This window comes from Phragmites australis, chromosome 13 (assembly GCF_958298935.1).
Source record: "Phragmites australis chromosome 13, lpPhrAust1.1, whole genome shotgun sequence".
Classification (NCBI taxonomy): Eukaryota; Viridiplantae; Streptophyta; class Magnoliopsida; order Poales; family Poaceae; genus Phragmites; species Phragmites australis.
The window spans coordinates 22787387-22799981 of NC_084933.1; the positions used below are offsets into that span (position 1 = coordinate 22787387).

The 12595-nt window shown below is 43.4% G+C and overlaps 1 protein-coding gene across 1 annotated transcript; it reads right to left on the reverse strand.

Annotated features, from left to right (window-relative positions):
* Window positions 1-2597: 2597 nt before the first annotated feature.
* Window positions 2598-8303, reverse strand: LOC133887704 (UDP-glycosyltransferase 82A1-like). The gene is made up of 2 exons (XM_062327674.1): window positions 7558-8303; window positions 2598-3718 (listed from the first exon to the last, which is right to left on the reverse strand). The coding sequence occupies exons 1-2, from the start codon at window positions 8045-8047 to the stop codon at window positions 2694-2696; spliced, it is 1515 nt and encodes a 504-aa protein (XP_062183658.1). The 5' UTR covers window positions 8048-8303; the 3' UTR covers window positions 2598-2693.
* Between the last annotated feature and the right edge of the window lie 4292 nt (window positions 8304-12595).

The following is a 12595-nucleotide window of genomic DNA, read 5'->3' on the forward strand; positions in this document are numbered from 1 at the left end:
CAGAGATGACCCTTCCGCTATTTCCGGCAGCAACAACGACGATGGCTCCACCAAACCTTACTAACTTCCCAGTGTTACCAACCATAGCATGTTAAGTTTTTATATTTTCATCATTTTACTTGGTACTTCTCCCACATTTCCTTTGCTTTCTTTAGATCCAACCTTTTCTTTACTATTTTTTTTCATGTAGCTTGCAACCCGGGAGCTGTATTCCTTTTGTTGTTAATATAACTTCGTTCTACACCATGCACGCCAACATCTTTACATGTTGCCCATCTAATTGTAAATATGAACTTAATGGTGGGACTTACCGGAGGCTGTCTTCCTTTTGTTGTTAATGTTATCTCCATGCTAAAGCATGTACACCAGCGGCATTGAGCTTAATGCTCTGACTTTTTTTTTATATCTATATTACCACAATCTAGAACATAGAGCTCTCAACATCTCTATCTCTCTGTATTTATATGTACATGCTCACCTTAGCATTTAGATCTCAAGCTATCAGTGTTCCTCTTTGTCCTAGAAATTCCTATAGCTGCTATAATGACCACATAATTTGTTTGGTGGTTATACGTACTCATATTACTATTGTAGCTTTGTAGTATGCATCGACCAACTATTTTAATCAAACTCTTTACCTATATGATAGATTGATGTGTTCTGAGCTCTGCCATGATAAATTCATTTTGTTTTATTGTCTGCAATCGTCAGGTCACATGTGCATCTTAATACATTACTTTCATCTACATTCTCTTATCACTCTGAATAGTTGTTTTCTCTATCCTTTGATCCAATCAACAATGACTTTATGAACGTTGCATACTCCACAATATTCATTAAAAATCAATCTCTACTATCGGTGTGCAAGGGCGTGACGGTCTCCAGTAGTAATATCTCAATCCTCTGCGCTACACTACTAGGCATCCAACCAGTGGCGGACCCAGTATTCCCGAGTGGCCGATTAAAAAAATTGTTCAATCCAAAATGTTGAAAGTCCACGATAGCATGAATTAAAGTACAAGTGTTCACACTAAAGATGTCTCAGCTAGTAAAGAGAAATTACAAAATGCTTAAAGAAAACTATAATTTAACTTTATGTTCTTTGGAAGTGTTTGATGATATTTAGGGATACATTCTTTGTAAGCTATCTCGGGTAGTAATTACACTATCATCATGTGGTTTGATTCTAAGCTTGACTCTCAATTGTAATTGACTCTTCACAAATATTTCAGATCATTCGGTTTCTGTCCACTGCTTTATATCTACATTAAAAACTTGCACACCTCATTCAGAATTTCAAACAATCATACATTCACCTCAAAGCAACATAACGGTGCCAATTGAAAATAGGAATTGGGATTTGGGGATTGGCTCACTTGCTCCAGTGCTACTCGAGTGCTCGCTACTCAGTTGTGGCATGTACCATCGACGCTGAGCGTTTCCTGTGGCCCTGTCTCCGTGGCTCCATTGGCCAAGCCTCCCTAGACGTGCCTCTGCCGATCTGCTTGCCAACCACCCTATCATAGGGTTTCCTTGATTAGGTAATTAGGGGAGATGAGGTTTGCAGATAGAACGAGAGGTGAGAGAGATCAGGTTTGCAGAGAGAACGAGAGGTGAGAGAGATCGAGGCATCAAGCGATCAATAGAGACGGAGAGAGGAGGTGGGCACGAGGGAGTGACCGTGTGAGAGTTGGGTGGTTGGATGTGGTCTATGGTGGTGTAGCTAGATTTTTCAAAGGCCAAATCCTATGTGACTGTGTGAGTGAGTTGGGTTAGGAAAAAACGAAGAATTATCCAATTATTGAATATATATATATATATATAAACTTATTAAATACTATTTTTTTGCTAAATTGTTGAGTATTCCAGAGAATACCCATCAATCGTGGCGGGTCCGTCCCTGCATCCGACTTTTGGCACTTGGGTGCTCTGGATCACAAGTGCCCCCTCAATGCCCCTTTTGCTTTTCGGCCTTCAGAAACAGCCCACTCCATTTGGACGCATCGACCAATCCCCGATCTTCTCCCAAAAGATCGTATATCATCACATGCGAAATCGTGTTGTCACGCCGTTTCAACCACGTCCAAGCGCCTGCTGCATGCAATCCTACTCTGCACGCACTGGCGAGACTTGTGGACTCTACTGTACTTTTCACGGCTGATTCTTTTATGTGCTTGGAACGGAAATGCACCTCCCAGCCATCTGCGACTGAGTTCGTCGTCAGGGAGAGGGACGAACCCAGTTGCATGATACACGTTCACCGAGAACCGAGACCGGTTAAAATAGAGCTGCGAAGGTAGCGAACCAAGAATTTGGCTCGTGTTCAAGGACACAGCCGTCACCAGTCGTTAGCGACTGGCGACTGAAGAGTGCGAGAGTGCCGACCGGAGAGTCAGATTCACAAGCACTGAATGCCAAAAACGTGGCACTTCGTAATCTGTATAGTGTTATGTAGCTTTCGCGTACGTTGCATTCTGTAAACCGATCGAATTGCACGACGCTCTCATCTTTTGCTGACGAGTGCAATGCTGACCAGGTGTCCAGAAGTGAAAGCGTGCCACTGAGAAACTTGTCATGATCCCTTTGTTTCAGCTTGCTAGAACGAAATTTCGCGACAGGTCCTCTTGTTAGATATGGATCATAACCATTTCAATCGTGAAGGGGGAAAAGGATAATGTACATCACATGGATCGCTACAATACGCTGTATATTTGCATCAACAGCGGCTGATCCTTCTTAATCTCGTCCACGAAAGACCTGACGTTTCTGTCCGCCGAGCGCCTCGCCTCCGTCGTCACGACTTTCTCCCGTAGCAACCTGACATTCTCCTGCAAACGCCTCCCGTCGTCGCCTTCCATGATCCTCGCGATGCGGTCCTTCACGTCGTCTCTGCTCATGCTGCCGAGCTTGAGCCCGATCTCCCACAGGCCGGTGATGTACGCGCAGTTAATGAACTGGTCCCCGGAGACCGGGTAGCACAGCAGCCGCACCCCGTGCTGCACGGCCTCGAGCGTCGAGTTCCAGCCGCAGTGCGTGAGGTAGCACCCGACGGCGCGGTGCCTGAGCACGTCCTCCTGCGGCGCCCAGTCCACCACCTTGCCGCGCCCCGCGGCCGCGATGCGCTCGGCGAACCCGTCGGGAAGGCCCGCGCGCCACGAGGGGTCTCTCTTGAGCGCCCACAGGAACGGGCGACCCGTGGCCTCCAGCCCCAGCGCGAGCTCCCGGATCTTGTCGGGCCCGATCGGCCCGACCCAGCTGCCGAACGAGACGTACACCACCGACCCCGCGCGCTGCGCGTCCAGCCACCCGATGCAGCTCGAGTCCGCGCGCCACATGCTGGGGTTCTTGTTGCTGCACGGTTGCGGTGAAGCGACGGCGTCGGTGCTGCCCTTCGTGCGCTCGGCGCTGCTGCCGAGGCCAGGTAGCAACGCCGGCCCTACTGGGAGGATCCGTGGACTCTGTTTTGACAGGTGCCCGACATCCTCGCCGGCCTCGTCGGGGAAGGAGTTGACGAGGACCGCGCGGAAGCTCCTCGCGCGGTGCAAGGTCTGGAGCCAGAAGGCGAACCTCGACTTCTGGGTGACCGAGTCGCCGACGAGCCACGGCAGCTCCTTGGTGCGCAGCTCCACCTGCGCCGGCAGAATCTTGAGGCCTCGGATCATCTGGTCCTGAATGATTTGCTCGTTGTCGGATTGATTCGACGGCGAGATAGGTGTACCTTCACGTCAGAATTGGAATCAGCAGGTGGTTCAGGGAAACAGTACGCGACAAGTGCACAATACCAGTACAAAATTCGTAGGTTCTACTTAGTCCACTACATGCACGTACACCAGCGCACTTGATCGTGATGACGTTATAGCAACTCTAAGAGAGTAGCCTATAGCTATATTTGGAAAGTTGGACGAAAAAGAGCTCTAACAGGTTAGGTATTCGGCTCTGTATCTTTAGTGACTCCTTAAATCGGTCCATTCGCTAGCTATTTTTGAGAAGCGACCGAGGCTCGCTATCAGCACCCTCCTGCTGAAAAAAAAAACACTCCCGTGGCCTAGTCCCGCTCGGACCTGCTCCCTCGACCTCGCCTCCCCTCCCTCCCTCTCGCACGCGCGTCGCCACCTGGTACGCCGTGGTGTAGCTCTGTCCGCCCCTTCGTGCACATGTGCCGCTGTCTGGTACGCCGAGACCGTTTACCCAACCCTTTCTCGCCTGCCTCTGGCTTCTCCTCCAGTTGACCCTTCCCCACCCGGCCCAACCCCGCCTTCGCCCGGTCGACTCCACCAGCCTCCGCCCTGGATCTCGATGTGGCATCATCGACAGACTCGGGCACGTCGAGCTCGTCCGTCCTCAACTCTGTGGACGGCAGCTCGCACTTCGGCTTGCTGGGGGTGGGGCGCGACGACGAAGACTGCTCAAGCGAGCTTGCGATGCCGAGCGCCTTCCTAGGAGCTCTTTCTGTACCCAGCCGCACTATAGCTGGAGCCTGTGCTGGCACCGATGCTAGTGTCGGTATGGCAACCACGCCGCATACAGAATCTCGTCGTGGGGGCAAAGGGCGGCGGTGCCCATGAAGAAGAAGCGGCGTGGGCCGAGGTCGCGCCGTCGTGGAGCTCACAATACCGATGGTAGTGAATGTCACCAGTGAGAAAAGTAAAAGGAGAGAAAATGATAAAAGGGTAATGATACATAGGGTTTATCCATTGGTGAGATAAGAGATAGAGCTATTGAAATATAAAAAATGAGATATAGGAAATTAGTTGAAGAGTAAAGCAATATTGAGTTAAAATTTTATTAAGATAACTCTCTAAATGAGGATATAAAAAGTGAGTTTTTAAGAGTCCGTTAGAGATGCTTTTATGTCTCACGCGTGTCGAAATGCATGGCACGCACTGGACCAGGCCATCGGACGCAGGCACTGACGCACACTAAGGTGACCTTCAGCTCGTGCCCGAGCATCATCTGACGTGGCGATTACTAATGTTTCACCATGCAAACAGGCATCACTGTACTTGTTTACTTCTGGGCCAATCGCCCGGGGAGGACAAGCCATCTTGTCCTCTTCCGGGCAGATGCCAATTGCACGTCACCGGATACCACCTCTATTATAGATTGATCGATTATCCACGGCTCCCTATTTGGGAAAAAGTTACACATCGCTGGGACCACTTTGCCGTACCTTTCCTGGAACAGCTCGTGGCACGGCTAACTTTGAATAAGTTTCTTTCGGCAAAAGATCAGAGCCACCACCCAAGAAAAGTGCTCCAGATGTGGCGTAAAGATTATCTATGCGGAGGATGTATATTATATTATTATATAAGGAGAAAAAAATCACCATATTTATTTTTAAGGAAACATGCTATTACATGTTAATTGGAAAAAAAATCTATGTCACTTATTATTACGAACATCTAACGGTTTAGATAAAATTAAAGAGTTAATGTAAAATATGATTAATAAATAGCTAAATTTGAAAAAAAAAAAGAGAGTTCATATCAAATACAATTAATAAATACCTAAATCTAGAATTAAAAATTATAGAAAATTAACTGTTCAATTTTTATACGGTTTGGGAAGCAAAATATCTAAATAAAGAGTCCAAATAAAATAAAATAAATAATAATTAAAATTGGAGTTAGGATAGAAAAAATAAGGATCTATACCAAATATAGTCTTATAAAAAATCAAATACCTAAATAAAGAGTCCATGTAAAATACAATTAATCAATAGCTAAAATTCATAATAAAAATAATGAAAAAAAATTGAAAATTCTTACTAAGTTGTCACTTGAAGCAGGCAGCAGGCAAGGCACAGCACGAAAGAAAAGCAAACATATTCTGATTTTGGTTGAGTTGCTTACACCTTAACGCACAATTTTGACAGTTGATCAAAACATATACGAATCGAACCAATATGTGTATACGAATCAGGTATAAATTTGAAGTATAAATAATTTTCTTTTTCACTAACATAATTTTTATTTCTTTTTCTAATTTTATACGTTTTGCAACTAAACGACACTAAGCTCATAAAAAAACTAAAGAGACTAATTTTTAATCAAAGATTATCTAACAAAAATATTGTAGCGAGGCGCTAGCCACGCTAATAGCGTGGGCCACCTTGTTAGTTTGTTTTATTTTAGTCCTTCCATTTCTTTTTCTATGGTGCATTATAATTTGAGAAAGTCTTTTAAAATATAATTTGATTATTAATTTCTCTTACAATATATTACCTACTGCTACGAAACCAATATCTTATTAAAAGATATATGAAATACAAATATATTGATATATCTTCTATATACTTAACATACATATAATTTGACTAATTGTTAAACCAAAATTTTTAAGTTGGACTTTTTTTAATCCTAGTACGACCTGTATTTTGAATTGGAAAGAGTATGACACGAGCTCAGGCCCTAATTACTCTTTATTATCCAGGAGTCTAGATCAACGTGCAGATGGAGATCGAGAAGGAACATATCACGTGTCCTGCGAAGTCAACTTTGCAAGATGTGATGTGATCCAGCTGCTGGGCCAAAACTGAGCTAAAAATGTACGACAAGGTCGGTCTCAAAAATAGTGAAAGAAAATGTGGAGCTGGGCCAGCCGGGGCAGACGATAGTTGGATCAGATCCAGAGCACTAGGAGGATAGTTGGATCGAGACCGGAGCGGGACCAAAAGAAGAAAGAAAATGAAAGGTTGCGACGTCCCAACCCGGCTGTTGCAACCTTCAATTGAAGGCAACACATGGCAGATTCCAATCATGCTTAATATTAGTTTGCCAAGCAAAGCAGCTACAGATGGCTAAGCTGATTAAGCTATCGAGTAAGCATGGAACCGGTGCAGTCCTGCTTGTTTGCACTGCGCTACGACGACGACATCCTGCAACTGTGAAAATACTACTATACTCCTACTCAACCACACGTGCCTGAAAAGGAATTATTTTTGTTCCGACAAGTGTGTCAAGAGACTAAAATGCCCTTATATGTAGTAGTCCACGACGCAGTAGCATGGCACGCTTGGTGTGGAAAGTGCAATGCATCGTAGACTTGCATTCTCAAGAACAAAACAATAAACTCGCATGCCCTGAGTGTACTCTTGCAATTACCTTTAGTGCAGGTTGAACTATTGATTTACGTAATTAGAAGTAACTAATTATATTTACGACAAACGTAGAAATCGATCACTGATCCAAGTGGTGCAAAAAAACAAGTCTTTATATGAGGAGAACTATGAAATAATTAAGCTTCCAGGTTTGCCTAAACAAATATTAAGTGACAACGCTTTTATGTGACAAAGACATCGTATAGTAGTACCAGAGGCCTATGATTTAGTATCATGCCTGCCCTGCTGCCCACATGATCCAGAAGGATCACAAAGCACCAATCGAACTAACAGTTGTTGCGGCGTATGATTGCATGCAACCCTATTTCTGCCGCCAAGCTTAATTTTTTTTAGTTTACTCGATCGCAAGGTCAACTCTGTCATGTTACTTGTCCGGTGCAACTCGGAGCAAGGAAGCTGTAAATATGATATCATAATATCCATTCATAGTTTCATACCAGATTCCGAGATGAGCCCCTTCTCCATGAGCTCGGGGATGGCGGCCACGACGCGGTAGCTGGCGAGCATCGCGGGCCAGAACCCGGTGGCCGGCACGCCGCAGCGCGCGGCCACGGGGATGGCCCACGACGCCAGCACGTCGACGACGACGCAGGCGACGGCCGGCCGGCGGCGTGTCAGCATGCGCTCCAGGTGCGCGGGCATGTGGTGCTCCATGGCCTGCGCGATGGCGCCGAACCCTGGGGTCTCGTCGTTGCCAGCGCCGCTGCCCTCCGTGATGCCGCTGGGGATGGACGCGAGCTCCACGCCGTCGCCGCCCTCCACGATGCCGGCGATGCGGCGGTGGATGAAGTCCGGGACGGCGACGGTGGCCGCGGCGCCGTGCGCGGCGAGGGCGCGCGCCAGGTGCAGCATGGGCGTGACGTGGCCCTGCGCCGGGAACGGCACGAGGAGTACGGCGGTCTGGATCATCGCTGCCTCGGCCCCCATGCGCGCGCGCGGAAGTCGCGACCGATGTCCGACCGGAAAGGCTACGTCGTCCTCGGCGCGTGTTGGACCTGCGTGTTTAGGACCTGGGCGAGCTAACGAACGCAGCGTGCGTGGGGTTTTATAGCCGCCCGCGCCCCGCTGGCTCGCTCTTTCCCGTTTGTTTAATGGCGCCACCTTTTCCAAGGGAGCTCGCGGTTCGCTCGATGCGCCGGCCAGTCGGGGAACGGGCTCACATACATGCACGCGTCTTACAGCACCGACCGTGTCGCTCCAGGTGATTCGAATATTCGTCGCCGGTTTCGGGGCACAATTGCCTACTGAACGAAACAGGGCAGAGCATCGATTCGAGCGAGTCTTTGTCGCCTATGGTGGATGCGAGAGAGATTTTCACCTGTCAGCGACGATGTCATCGACTCTGACTCTTTTCTGCAATGCCTGTGGTTGAGAGCGTGTAAAACGGTGCATATGATTCATGTGGTGTTTTATGCACTTTGTAAATTACTTGACAATATATAAGCGAGTGGTCAAGGCTGTCTCCTTGCAAATTCGAGCTGTTTGTAGTTCCATTCACCTATTAATTGTTCTTCCACGTAGCGATCAATCATGTCTATGTTACGCATTTATGCGGCACATTTTCCACGAGATGGAGGTGTTAACTAGGACCTGCGAGATCGATGTGTCAACTTAAAATAGCAAGCCACTATACGTGTGTGCCATCAGCCCATCACCTGCAGGACCACGGGCCTGATCCAATTGCGTTCTTGCCGGCTGGACGAGACTTTTCGCTGGGCTGGGTACGGGAAATTGCCAGAATATGTGGTCGGAGCTCGTATGTGCTCACTTGCTCAGGTGCCACTTAGTGCCGACCACCGTTGGTCGCCAGTGCGGTAGCATCTGCATGCAAAAAACTGTGGATATATGGTCACTTTGGAGTATGGCGTGCAGGGTGGCCTTTAGAAAAGTTGAAAACGTGGTTAAACGAAACATATTTTTTTAACAAAGCGAATACACTGTTAAGCAGAGAATTGGTGGACCGAGAACCATAAGGCTGTCAAAACTCCACGTATGAACTCGCTGACTGGCTTCTTGGTTTTCAAACATACACATCGAATAAATTCTAACTTGTGTCCGAAAGGAATATATTACTGTTGTGTTTCTTCATAGCTCTGAACTGTGCATGTTGCCGAGCAGCGGTCGTCGTTTTCTTGGGTGTTTTCTGTACAAATCCGGTAGTGAAACGAGGCGATACGTGCCGACGATTACTGATCATCGATAGTGTCGTGGTACCAGTGACATGGCGCGGATACAGACGCCGACAAAAAATAGTAACAGACTAGCAGATTATTAGGCGGCGGGCTTTGTTCATGAATTGATTGGGCAATCGTTATTGTTCACTAGCTTCAACCACGTCGTTCAAATTGTTGGAGAAGGTGCTTCTTTCACAAAATAGCAATCGGGCAGAAATGCACCTGCACATTTTCGTGGTGTCGGCACATATATATCCTATATCTAAAGGACAAGGGATAGATGAGCCCTCAGGGCCTCTCCCTCACTGTGGCATCCTAAAGGGCCCGGGATCTGGGAGCTCTTAGGGACTGTCTCACAGTAGCTACTGTCCTTGACGCGTGGACCGCACTGCATCAGTACAGTGTATTATAGCAGCATTGTGTAGTCCTGTAGCTATTGTTCATATCTACCAAAATAAAAAATATTTATTCCATTTAAAAAATAAGGACAAAATATATTGCTCTATTCCCTCGTACACATGGAACTAGAGAATTTCAACATCTTCCTTAAAAAAACTTCAATCACCAGCCTAAAAAAATCCGTGCAACTGCATTTTTTAATTAGTACTTTCTCCATGTTTTCTATAAAATAATTTTACACAACAAACATGTGTATTATATTGCTATTCAATTATCTGTGCATGTAATTTTTTTTCACCTCGCTCATTTATTTCCTCGTACATATGAGAGCATAGAAATCCAGCATCTCCCTCCAAAAACTTTAATCGCGGCTCAAAAAAAATCCTTAGAACCTATTTTTCAAATTAGTACTTCTATTAATCCTTATTATGCTACTTATTCACACGAAATAATAATTTTAATAACAAACCTGTCTGTTGTGCTACTGTTTAATTACGTATGAATGTAATTTTTTTCCTTTATACCTTCGTTTGTACTATCGTATGAACAGGTGAAGGGTAGCAAGTTAATCTGCCTAATACAGTACTAATAGTTGCTGGCATGCTGCGCTACAGTACAAAACACCTAGCCATGAGGAGCAGACGCAAGATAAAGGAGGCTCACCTCTTTAAAAGGAAATTATATGATATCTGATCTAAAAAAGATCTTCTCTGGTGCATATCACGTGTTTTATTATTTCTTTCAGTTACACATATTAGCTATTAGATCAAAAAAAGACGGCATGTATCAGAGTCTTATAGAGATTTTTTGATAAATGATCTAAATTTCTTTCCCACCTCTTCTGCCTAACCTCAAATAGAGGAGGACATTTGGGGGGGGGGGGGGGGGTAGGAGGCGTGAGCGTGGAAAAGATAACTTTGCATTTCACGAGACAAAAACTGGAGGGAAAATACTATACTCTTTCAACCCTCGGCCATTGCGAACAACAATTTGTCAGCAGATCACATTGCGAACAATGATTAGTCAGCAGATCAATCAACGTCATATGATTAATTTAGACTAAGACTCATCTCTTCCTCCTCTATTGTCTGCATTGTCAACTATTTATTCAGCCAAAAAAGATCCTTAATTGACTAGCCGCGTGCTCAACAATTTTGCATTTTTGCCACAAATGACACGTCAGCCAAAACCACAATAGTTGGTTCGTCAGAAAAACCACCACACTTGTATTGAAAGGGTCGTGTTGTAGATGGTTCAGAGCAGGAGACCGATAATTGGGCCGAAGACCATTATTTTTTTGGTAAGTAATTGGAAACCATAGACCGATAATGGTTTGGGCTGAAAACCATTTCTTTAAAAAAAGTCTATATTACATACTTTAACTATTGCTCGAGTCTGTTTATCCCCTGAATCGTAAAATCAAATATCTCACCTCATCTAACTATTCAAATACAATTTACCTCCTTAATTGATTTTGATAGTGTTTCGTCCTACGTGATGACAATTCAGCTTAACTTGTTGTTCGCGTTTCACTGATATGGCATAAAAAATCATTTAAAAGAATCATAAAAATTGCAAATTTTTAAAAAATACTAGATACAATGCTAAGACCTTTTGCGAAAAAAAATCAAAGATAATATACATTGCATCATATTTCATATAGAGAAAGCTTAAAAAAACGTGCAACTCATTTATTAACTCATATTAAGGAAAATATTAACACATAAACACATATTTATTGTGTGTAGAGTGTACTTAAGAGGATCTATAAAGTTTCATTTAAAGTTTTATTAATTTTTTCATGATTTTTATAAAGTTCACCAGCATAAAGTGAACATGTTGGTTTTAGTTGACTTCCTTGTAAAATCGATAATTAATTATTCAAATTGAGTGAAACAAAGTTTGTTAGTTTCCTTGTAAAAATATCTACATGACAAAATTATTTATACGCATGCATTTTTTTATATTTTCAGTGAGAAATTTTATTTGCTAAATCTAGTTAAATGCATAGTTAATTATTTGCTAATCCAAAAATCATGAAACCAATTTTTTATATTCTTACACAATCTTCTATATTCTAAAAAATACATGAAATCATGAAATCGTTATTGTAATATGCATGATTGAGTAAATGTGTTACAACTAGATTAATTCATAACTAATCCATCACACTCCCAAAATTAGTGAAACCACTTTAGTAGTTTACTTAAACAATTATGTGGAGGAAAAATAATGGTAGACATTAAAAAGTTAATTATAGTGCTTTTTTTTAACATGTAACTTTTATGCTTGTGAACTTTGTAAAAATTATGGAGAAACTAGGCTAATTAGTGCGCCTACACCGCGCTCATTTTTTTGCATAGAGCATGATAAAATAAGACTAAAAAATTTGGTTTACCAATTTTGAGCATCTCAATATTTATTTATGAATATATTAATATTTAAAATATTTATTTAATTATGGGAAAAAACAGTGGTACTTTCATGCATGCACGTAATTTTAACATTTAGACGACAGTAATACAAACCCTTTTTTTAGTTTTAGATATTTTCCTATGAATTTTAGATTATTTTAACTGATTTATCAATATAACTATTATTCCTTTTGCTATTTTTCTGGAATTTAAAAAATATATGTATACGTACACATATATATATATATATATAGACACACATACATGCACATATCTGTGACCCACGTGAACCTAAATTACAGTAACTTGTCCCTAAAATCCCTCTAAACCTTGCATCTTTAATATATATAATAGATTAATAGAACTCTAAATAAAGTAAAACTAATTTTATAGATCCTTTTAAGTACGCTCTACACATATTCGCATGTTAATATTTTTCAGGACATGAGTTAATAAATGAGTTATGCGCTTTTTAAAGCATGCTTTTT

Excerpts from the sequence above, each read along its gene's own strand:
- LOC133887704 (XM_062327674.1), bottom strand. The coding sequence starts at position 8,047 with ATGGGGGCCGAGGCAGCGATGATCCAGACCGCCGTACTCCTCGTGCCG. Across the intron at positions 3,719-7,557 it reads GGGGCTCATCTCGGAATCTG|GTACACCTATCTCGCCGTCG; the intron begins GTATGAAACTAT and ends TCTGACGTGAAG.